This window comes from Taeniopygia guttata, chromosome 10 (assembly GCF_048771995.1).
Source record: "Taeniopygia guttata chromosome 10, bTaeGut7.mat, whole genome shotgun sequence".
NCBI classification, from domain to species: Eukaryota; Metazoa; Chordata; class Aves; order Passeriformes; family Estrildidae; genus Taeniopygia; species Taeniopygia guttata.
The window spans coordinates 19,458,966-19,470,000 of record NC_133035.1 but is presented as its reverse complement, the minus strand read 5'-3'; the positions used below and the strand labels follow the sequence as shown (position 1 = coordinate 19,470,000).

Sequence of the window (11,035 nt, the reverse complement as noted above, 5' to 3'; positions counted from 1 at the left end):
GCCAGGGCTTGGGGCAGCCTGGGATGGTGGAAGGTGTCTCTGAGCTTTAAGGTTCCTTCCACCCCAAACCAGTCCAAGATTCCTTGATCTGTTTCTCAAGTTTACTTTCTCTCTCATTTTCACACCTCCTCAACGGCACAAAAGTCAAAAAGTCTGGAAAGATGAAGCAAAACTCCAGAGGGTTTGTCACAGAACACAGTAATTATCTGTAAAAGAAAGAAATGTCTTTTTTTCATGGGGATCAAGAACAAAGAGCAGGCACTGAGCAGTCAAGGTCAAAGTCCCCCAGAGTCTTCTGTAAATATAAAGGGAAACACCACATTTGCTTAACTGCAGTGAGGGAAATGGAGATGAAACATTCAAAAACTCTTTTATAACAGTAAAGATAGTTAGTTAAGCACTGGAACAGATGGCCCAGGGAGGCTGTGGGGTTGCTATCACCCAAAGTTTTCAGAACAGGTTAGAAAAACAGCTGTCTGCAATATTACAGGTACAAGTAATTCTGCCTGGAGGTCTGGATAACCTCCTAACATCCTTTCTAAACTAATTTTCTGAGATTCTGTAAAAAGAAAAAAAAAAAAAAAAAACCCAGACAAATTTAGGTAAAATACTTGAAAGAGCAGAAATTGGGAATACACAAAGTATTTGTTATTTTATTTCAGTATTTACTATTTACTGGATGTGGTTCAAACCCTCCTGTGTTTTACAGTCCCTTCCTAAACCAGCTCTGGTGAAGACAGTATTAAAAACACAAATAAAAACCTCATTATCCTCACTGAGTGATTAATTTAATCAAATACCTGTGTCTGAGGGGGAATGTGCACCTCAGACTCCAACTGCTGAGCTGGATACCTCCACTCTGCCTTTGATTTCCTTGTTGAAACCACAGAATTACTGGCTGGGAGTGGTGCAATGCTCCCTTTACTAGAGGAATATGTGCCATAACTGGCTTCCTTTGGCTTTGGGAAGGTGGTGGTGTCTGTGTTCTCAGGGTCCATCCTGCTACTGATCTCTCCTGTACAAATAAAACGTGGATTGAAGTTTTCATCTACTTATTATCATTGTTAATTTAATCACGTGGCAAACAGAGGCCTGATCAGCTGGTCAAAGTCATGATTTCCAGCACCACTGGGCAGAGCTCCAGATTTGAGTGCTTAAAATTTGAAATGTGCAGGTAGGAACCCAGGAGGAGCCCAGAAATGAACAGAAACCAAACCCTCCCCAGGGATGAAGAAATCTGATTCCTCCCCAGTTGCAAGACACAAGATTTTCCTGTGCTTTATGCCCTGGAGAATTTGGTGAGTGCTCATCACAGAGCTCTTTCTTTGGGAGGCACAACCTGAGAGTGAAGCTGGGGTGCAGCTGGAGGATGTTATCAATGCCCTGTACTCACCTACAGCTGATTTCTTGTGCTGCCTGGGGAATTCAGGGAAAGGTGCTGCTCTGGGCACAGCAGGAGGGGCTGGCAGAGCTCTCTGTGCTGCTGGAAGGATGAACCTTTGGCCACCTACAAGAAATTACATTCCTGAGCAATTCCAGCTAGGAGTGAAAAGGAATTCTTGGCAATGAAGAAAGAATTAAGCAAAGGCAGCCCCAAGTTCTGCATCAACACTACAAAAGCAACAGTTACCTCTAACTGAAAGATTCCTGTATTTCTATAGTCAATATTTTACCTTGAAGGAAGGTGAGCTGTGCCTATTAAAATTGACAAATAGGATATTGCACCAGTGCTAACTCTGAAATATGCCTGTATATCTATAATTATATGCTTGTACAATGCAATTTAATATGCAGAATAGATGAGATCAACTCTTGCAAAGCACAATATAATCATGTAATTGCCACTATAAACTGATTGCTAAAACAGTCCAAGCCTAGTTAAGACTGAACAATTAATAACCAGCTGTTAATCATGATAGTTTGAGTGGTATTTTAGCAGAACCTCCACCACACACACAGTTCCTCTTTGCAGCAGCAGCTGAACCCTGGGAGTTCCAAAAGCTGGCTCGGGGTGATGCTCAGCAGCCTGAACTTCATCCCTACCCTTTGCAAGGTTTGAAATCACAATTCTTGGAAGCCTGGAGGTGGCAGGAAATCCAATTCCCAAATATCTGCTGCAAACAGCAGCACCTGGGGGCCTCTGGGACTCACCTTTTGGGGTGTCCTCTTCTGCCAGGGGTAAGGGAGAGCCCAGGGAGTGAAAGGCAGGCAAAGCCCAAGGGCTGGTGGCTGTGGGACCTTTCCCTGTCTTCTGACTGCACACCTGGGAAGAGACAGAACAGGGAAATCTGGGATTTACAGATTGATTCTCTACTCCTGCAGCAATAAATAATAAATATAATTTCTGCCACAACTGTTTCATTAAGATTTAACAGTGCACCACTCCTTTTATTACTTGTGAACATGCTACAGTATTGTCTACTGTTGTTACTTCAGTCATTGAAAATCAAGTTAATTAAATTTAATTGATGTCTTGTGTACTATTTAATGAAGGAATCTCAGGAAGTTTGTATTTACACTACTCTCCTTAAAACTGAGCAGTGTTTCTTGACAGAACAGTGCTACAAATATAAAATGCATACACAGGCAAGGAACCAGAAGGAAAAATAAATACTTGAAAATATTAGCTTTTAATGAGTGATTATCAAGCTTTTAGTGCAATCCAAGCCATGACTGGGATCTTGGAGCTCTGTTGTGTCCTAATTATTGAATAACAGCACCCAGCAACTTTCCAGAAAGGGCAAAGGAACTCTCAGGAGGGAAATAAGACAGATCAAAATTAACTATTATAATCTCTGCTCCCAATTTTGTCTAACAACACTGCCCACAGGAGATAAGGGAGAGAAAATCTGTACTTTTTATCATCCTAGAGAACCTTTCAGAGCAATCCCAGCCCCTCATTTTAGTTCTGGCCATTGGGGAGCATTCTGTTTTAAGGGATGGAGGTGGATGAATCCTCATGTCCTGGTGTTCCAAGAAAACAGCAATAACCATGGAACAAAGGTTAACTTTATGCCTGCTGCCACGTAAGTGACTTGATACTGAGAAAAGGAAATTATAAACCACATTTTCCCGCTCACCCTCAGCCCCAACAGTCTGGTGAGACCACAACAAAAATATATAAAAGGCAAGAAATTGAATTAAACAGTGATTCCTCTTCCAGAGTGCTGCTGGTGTAGCAGTAAGGCAGCACTGATTTTACTCCTGGTCAGTTTTATCCTAATTTAAATCCCACTTATGAGGTTTTGTTATGATAAACAGCACATGTAATATATTTATTTTCATTGTGTTCATAGAGATGTAATAAGCTACAAGAAAAGCAGTTCAGGTGCAGTGTGTGAGTTCAAAAGCAGCCTGGAGGCTTGGTTTTTAACATTTTTTTTTAAGTTGGAGATAGATAATGAGTTATTTTTGATGTATCCTTTAATTTCTATAAAATCCACAGCAGGTGTGATGTTAAAACAAGGACTGATGCAACAGAAATGTAATTTAATCTCTCATTTGCACTGCCCAGTGCCATCAGTCAGTAGGACAGAAACACAGTGGGACCAGGGAGCTGATCCAAACCAGCTCCCCAGGAAAATTCCACCCAATCCCTCCCCATTCCCACGTTCTTCCAGCACCCTGACTGCTGCATTGGCTCCCTCCTGAAGAATTCAGGGAGACACCCAAGCAAAACTGCCCAACTGCTGCCATTTGGGGAGTTACTGTCACTAAAATTAACCCAACACAATTATAATAGGACCTCAAACATAACATTAAGTAGGGCAAGATAAAGGTTTGCTTCTAACATCACTGTTTCATCATGAGAACTTTTAAAATTCAGTTTTGCAGGGCTGGAAGTGAGCTCTTAAATAGCAGGGCAGCACAAGGCTGACTTGCCTTAAAATATGCTTAGAGTGTGCTAAAAAACTATTTTTTCATTTCAAGTGCTTCTGAGTGTAATTAACCTGGGACACAAGAAAAACAATTCTATTACCCTTTCTAAAGTGTTTTTCTCCTGTGGATAAACCTCTCCTACTTTATTTTTTCTTTTTGCTTCATTTTAAATAGGGCACTTGTTGAAACACCACAGGGATTTTTCTGATTAGTTCTCTATTTGTTTTCTTTTTTTACCTAGCAATATTTAACTAGAACAGCTTTTTTTGGTTGTTGTGTTTTTTTTTTTTTTTAATATCTTTGTATTTCTTCCTCTAGTAAAACAAATGGTATTAAATACAGAGGATTTAATACAGAGTATTGTGTACCAAACCAGGAACAGAGACATGAGATTTGGTAAATAAATATTAGAAAATCAGAGTTTGATAGTGATGGGGAAAAAAGGGATATAACAGATTAATTTATCATTCAATCTATCTTCTCCAAGCTGTCATATTTGTTGTTAAGAAGTTCCTGTCAGGATTTGATGGACACAGCACTTCCCCCTGTAAAGGGAAAGAGAAAGCACAGCAAAATAAAATCAATGGAACTAAGGTCACGTCTCAGGATGTTCAGGAGACTGTCAGGAAAGGGCTCAGAGAAGGCAAGCTCAACTGGAAAAATTTGGAATTGCATCTTTAACAACAGATCTTGTGTTATTCTCACCTTCTCTAAGCTCTTAAAGTAACCAGAGATGGCTCTGAACTGTTTCCCACATATTTGGAAAAATCAAGCTTTGCCCCTTTCCTGACCTACTGCTCTCTAGCTCTCCCAGAAACCCAGATCCATCAGAATTCCTCCCTAACAGGTGGGAAAGAGAATAAAGGGAGAACTTTGGTGAATCCCACATCTGCTCTGTCAAACAGGCACCAGCAGCAGCACAGAAGGGAGTGAGGCAGATAATTGCTGCCTTGAACCACAAGATGTTTTGCTGGTGGGCAGAGGGCCAGCTTCCAGCAGGCAGGATTTGTGGGAGCAGGGATGAGCCTCCCTTCCTGTCCGGAGCCAGCTGCGAGCAGCAGCCCATGGCATCCCAATCAGGCAGGGAGTTCTGTCAGGGAATGCTGAGCTGCACACAAACAGCTCTGCCTGCACCCCTGCCTTCTGAAATGACACTCCATCTCCGATTCCAGATGACAAGAACTGGAGAAAAACTTAAAACAAATGGTGACCTTTCAAAAGATTAATTTGTTTACCAACACAATGTTCTGCCTCTGTCAGGAGAGATGGGGGTGACCTTCACATTCCCATTTCCAGGTTGAGAGGATGCTGACTGCACTCATCTGTTAACTTAACTCTCTCTCACCAATTATTTCCTTTTTATTTTTAGTGGCAAGAGGATTTTGTTCAATCACCGTGCTGCTTATTATGATTACATGCTGCAATACAAAATGCAAGGAGTTTCTTTTGATTTACTGTAGTGTGACATCAATTTGTTTAAGTCTCATCCTGCCACCACTGCCAAACTCTGCTTTGGCTGTAATTAGAGCCACATGTCTGGGTTTAAAACACAATCAGCTTTGGGCCACCAAAAGACCTGGTTTTCTTCTACAACTTCTTCCAGTCACTTGAAATGAAAGGAATTTCCCTGCCTTGCTTTATAATTTTGAAAATAAATACACTTTCAGGGATAAGCGTTAATGATTAGCAGCATGCAAATGCTGAATAAAGAATGAATAATTGAAGATATGATTAGAATGGTTGTGCTCAAACAAGTGAGCTTAAAAAAAGCCCCAGAATCACTGCCATCACCATTAGAGCCACACTAGATAAGACGCAACTCATAAAGGCTAGAAATCATCACCATATTAAATTCTACCTCATGAATAAATGAAAAGGTTCCTAAGTTTACAGTATAAAATACATTTATAAGAAAACAAGGACCCAAAAGTGCCAGTATAATTCTGTAACAGAACAGCAGCCCCATGAAAACAGAAGGTAGAGCTGTGAATCTTTCCTACATTGCAGCAGTGTATCAGAATTATTTTTGCTGCAATTCAGATTACTGTTCCTCTGGCTGGATACTCCATGGGAAGTATACATATTTAATAATTATCCACTCATCATTTTTCATCTCTCATCCAGATATAGGCTGCAGAAAAAAAAGTGATGCCCAGTGTGTGTTTCAAAGAGAATTACAGCCCTCATTTTAAAATAACTACAGAACTTAGCAGAGGATGAAACATTATTATTAGACCCAAAAAGGTCCAAAAGGGCAACAGTTAATTGTTCTTAGTTTCTATGATAAAAGCCATGATCAGCAACTTTATAATACCGAAAGAGCAAGAAAAGACATCACTTTTTGGTGAAACAATGATATCCTGACTAATAATTTTTCCAGCTACTGGAATGGCAGGACAATAAAAAGTCCGGGTAGATTTGTGCTTGACCCCTCAGGTCACCTCCAGCCCCGACTTTTTAACCTCACCACTCTTTCAGCCGCTCGTTGAAAACTCCTGAGTGGCGCGAGACGAGCAATTAGTTGGGAATTTCATTTTAATTTACTCGGGGGAGGGGGATTTGTCCGGGGGTTTTTTTGGGGACCCCGCGGACCCCCGCGGGACGTGCGCGTACGGACAGCGCCCCCTGCCGGCCGCCCGCCCCTCCCTTCCGCAGCGATTTCATCTCTATTCAATCCAAAAATTTTAATCTCAATTTCATCCGAATTAACGGCGTTTTAGACCTGAAGCTGCGCGCAGATTCATTGTCCCTAATACTAATAATTATATATATAATGTATAATAATACAAAATCCCTTCCTTAAGTGCTGGTAGACACCACCTTTAACAGCAAACATATCTCAGCAAAATGCAAAAATTTTACAGGCAGAGAAGGCAGAACATCCCAAATCACATTGTGCCCTAAGATGTGAAAATTTTGAAGAGAACAGAGAAGCTTAAAGTAACCAGAGATGGCTCTGAACTGTTTCCCACATATTTGGAAAAAATCAATCTTTGCTCCTTTCCTGACCTACTGCTCTCCAGCTCTCCAAGAAACTCAGATCCATCAGGACCAGCTTAAAAATCCTTAAAAATAACCTGCTTGGTTTTTAAGCCTGTCAGCTCCTCAGTAACTGTAAATATGTATCTGGGAGCCTGAGTAATTCACATTAAATGCTTGTAATTTAAATCCCCAATAAGTTTGCTGGGCTCAGTGCATGTTTCAGGGAGAGTGGTACAACACATGGCTCTCTGCAGTTGGATAATATTCCTCTCTGTGAGTGTTTTAGAGTGGTTCTAAAAAGCTATTAGCCATGATGCTTTTTTCTAATTAACTCTATTATCACAGGGTTAGACAAATCACCTCTTAAGTCAGGGCAACAGCTTTCCAAAAATAATTTTTTTTTATAAGTGGCAGCTCACAACTGTGCCATTCACGGATTCTCTTTATGTTGTTTAAAACCAAACATCCCAGAATCTCTCCTAGAGCACTGAGCTTGCTGCAGGATGTTTCTGCCACATCAATTAAATTTTAGAAGAGCATCCCCATGTGGGACCATTGGCTGTGTGGACCACAGTGCTGTGCTAAATTTGTGAACATAATTGATTTTTTGGAGGGATGGCTGTGCCTGTTCTCTTTTGGGTTTTTTCTTGAAAGCATTGTTTGCTAAAAATATCATCTTAACATTCAACTGCTGCAGAACAACTGCAGAACTGGCAGCAGAACCGAAATTTGCAGTTGCAGGAGGGAAATTTGGGAAAATCAAAACAATCTTGCACAATTTGAACACCCCCAGAGCAGAGAGGAGAATGGATTTTTTGTTCTTCCTGCATCTCTGGGTCACACCCAGAAGTCCCCAAGCTCCAGCTGATCTCTGCCTGATCTTCCTGACATTCCTGACCGTGCACATCCCTTGTATATCCAAATTTTTGCTGGTTTGGGATCTTGGGACACAAACCTGTTCCATGTCAGATTTCTTTTTCCCAGTATTAGCACTGAAAATGTTTCGCTCTTTAAATACCCATGTCAAAAAGCAGGGAATTATGAGGAAATTACTTTCATGTAAATATTTTATTTAGGACTGATAAATATGAACTTTAGTAGTGCAAAGCAATGCATATAATAAACCCATAAAATAATAAAAATTACTTACAGGAGCAGATTTTTTCTTAGCTATAAGTGGCAGCCTGGTCTCATCGTTGGGATGTTCTAAACCAGCTTTATTATCCACGTTCTCTGGGTCAAGCATGATTTTAAAATCCATTTCCACCTGCTGCTGAAATATAGAATAGGGATAACCCCAAAATAACTGCACTGGGGTCGAAGTGCTTAGAAGCAGAAACTAGCTAACATGTTGTAAATGTGCAAAATTATGATGATTTGTATTATTTGACTCCACACTGAACTGGGCAAACAGCAAAGTGTCTTTGTTTAGATGGAAAAGTTTGAAAGGACTGGAACTATAATCCAGCACAGAAGCTGATTATTAGTAAATGAGGAATTTTAAAAGCCTGATAGTAATCAGAATTAAAACATAATGCACTCTGTGATCTGCATGGAATGAGTTTGACTATTCTGCTAATAAAAATAATGATGATTTAAATCCCAATGGCCAGAAAAAGACTTTACAAGTTTCTTCTTGATACAAGAAATACCTAAAGCATACTTATAAAACCCAGAGGGATGCCCTATGTTTTTACTACAGTAGAAGTTTCTTAAATTGAAAATGTTTTGGCGCACATTCTTTTGTATGAACTTAAAAATAAATCCAGGAAAATTCCAATTTTTACAAATAAAATATGCCATAAAATGTTCAAGAATCATTAGATGGGTACCTGAACTATTGAACAACTGTGTTACTTCACAAAGCAGTAAAAATGGTTTAATTTATCTATCTGCACTATGTATTCTCTCTTCTTTTGATGGTAATTACAAGCAGATGTATCAATGAGATGCTCATTTAGATTTGGGGCTGTAAGAACACAAGTTATTATCCAAGCCAATTACTCTTTTACCCACATGGCTGCACAGAGACAGAAAGTTCAATTTTCACCTCATCAGTGCTTTTGTGGTATTTATTTTATTACTATAACACACCGTTATGCAGGGAGGAAATGCTGCTGCTATTAAAAAAATGGAATTGGGGGAATTGAGCACCTTTCAATTAAAACAGGGATGATTCCCAGTGCAAACTCCTCACTCAGGCTGACAAGGAAATGATCAATGCAGGGAGAAAAACTGCCACACAGGGGTCACAAGAATTGGAATTATTAATAAAAAAACACCTGATAAAAGTGGCTTTGTCAGCCTGGCTGGGTGGGAAGTGCCAATTCACACCTGCATGGATGACTCTGGAATATTTCCCAATTTAAATGTTATCCTGGGCTGGGAGAAGGTTCCTGTCTCAGCTGCTCCTTCTGCTGATTTGTTAACACTTTCACCATGGGGTGTTACCAAACCCTGACTCTGTGTGCAGTCAGAGCATTATGGGATGCACAGGACACCAAGCACTCCTGGAATGTGGCTGCTGGCAGAAGGATCAGGGTGTGGTTTCAGACCTGGGAGCCCTGGCACACACGTGGGGCTGATCTGCTGCACCTCTGCACAGTCAGGGGCTCAACTGGTGGCAGAACCAGCTGCTCCTGACAGGCACCAAAAGGAAGATCCCTGGTGGAGAGAGAAACAGGCAGTGAGCTTCCTAAAAATTACTTGGATTTCACCCGTTAAACCCACTCTGCTTCCACCCAAATGACTGTATTTCTATTTAAACTTGCATTTAACCACATGATTTAGCAGAGCACTGCTGGAGCCACTTAGAATTGCATTTACATTTGTATTTTTTTTTTAACTTAAAATCGAAAAAGGAAAGGACTAAACTAACTTTTTCTAGGTCAGTACTCCCATTTGCTTTACAGGATTATGTCACCTCAGTTTTTGTGTCTTGCTGCAATAAAACAACTGTTTCACTCACCACTTAGGAGGCTCTTTGGAATTCACTTCTTTATTACCAGCTGAAGAAAGAGTTAACTCTTGGCCATTTGTAACATTGAAATAATTTTCAGCATGTTTCTGTCAGGGAAAAAATTATTTTTAGCCTATTATAAAGATACAGGGGATATTAATTTTATTTAACTCAGTTCATTAAGCAACCAGGTCTTTGCTTGACTGAAAAGCTGATAAACTTTGTGTCTCTGTCAGACTAAAAATCTGATTTTGGCTGACCAAGATCAGTTAATTCTGATGACCCAAAAAGGGAGGCATCATTCTGAACTGTAATGTCTGAGTACTCTCATCAGATTGGAAAGGGATCTTGTAACACAACAAATAAGTGACCTGAGTGAATTATTAACACAGACATTAAAAACAGAATAATTTTCTGGATCTGCTCTATTTTACTTACTCTCAGCCCAAGTTCAGTCCTTTCAGTTGCTTTTCTGAGGTCAGAAATATCAATGGCTTCCGCATTTCCTTTCAAGTTAGTTTTTTCCATTGTAAGCTTCTGAAGGTCTTCCTAAATCTAAGAAGCAAGTTAGGATAAAAATCATACCTGCAACCAAACCCCATGGAGTTAGGCAAGATTTAAGTCAAATTAAATGATTCCTAAATACAGGAAAAAAATATCCATGCGAGTCTCCATACTTCTGTACTATTATAAATAAGAGACTACAAAGCCAGTTACTTAAATTCACTGATTGCAGAAAGGCTGGTAAAACTCAATTTTAAAACAAACCTCATAGAGCAGCGACAATAAACTTCAGGACTGAGATTCTCCACTTAAGGAACGATGCATCCTCACACGTGGCACAGGTGCTTTCACGGGGCGGGGAACCTCAAAACCCTTAAGGAGAGACACAAACTCCAGGCAGCCTGCGAGGAGAGCACAGCCCATGTCAAACCCGTGTTATTTACGTTAACAAACACCTCCGAGCTCCCGAACCCCGCAGCACCCACAGCTCCCTCACGCCGCAGCCCCTCAGCGCATCCCCCGGCCCCTCACGGCAGCACCGGGCGCGCCGCGCCTCACCGAGGGACAACCCGCGGTGCCGAGGGACACCCCAGGTTGCTGATGGACACCCCACGGTGTCCCGGCTGCTCTGGCGGGGCAGGAGAGGCCGGTCCGGGAGGAAAGTGCCGCTCCCGGCGCTGTCCGAACCCACCGGCAGCGCCGGCCCCGCTC

The 11,035-nt window shown here is 41.0% G+C and overlaps 1 protein-coding gene across 3 annotated transcripts in view; it reads right to left on the bottom strand.

The window, feature by feature from the left end:
- The window catches only part of IQCH (IQ motif containing H), a 54,204-nt gene extending 43,184 nt beyond the window's left edge, over window positions 1-11,020 (bottom strand). The window contains exons 1-9 of one of the 3 annotated variants that reach the window (XM_030281777.4): window positions 10,883-11,020; window positions 10,589-10,725; window positions 10,259-10,375; window positions 9,830-9,927; window positions 9,417-9,525; window positions 8,012-8,134; window positions 2,152-2,263; window positions 1,394-1,507; window positions 801-1,015 (exon numbers count right to left, since the gene is read on the bottom strand). In XM_030281777.4, the coding sequence (XP_030137637.4) occupies window positions 801-1,015; window positions 1,394-1,507; window positions 2,152-2,263; window positions 8,012-8,134; window positions 9,417-9,525; window positions 9,830-9,927; window positions 10,259-10,348 (861 nt within the window). In that variant the 5' untranslated portion in view covers window positions 10,349-10,375; window positions 10,589-10,725; window positions 10,883-11,020. Of the gene's footprint in view, window positions 1-800; window positions 1,016-1,393; window positions 1,508-2,151; window positions 2,264-8,011; window positions 8,135-9,195; window positions 9,526-9,829; window positions 9,928-10,258; window positions 10,376-10,588; window positions 10,726-10,882 lie in introns of those variants that run through there. The other 2 variants (XM_030281780.4, XM_012575474.5) reach the window with 2 other exon arrangements.
- Window positions 11,021-11,035: the final 15 nt, after the last annotated feature.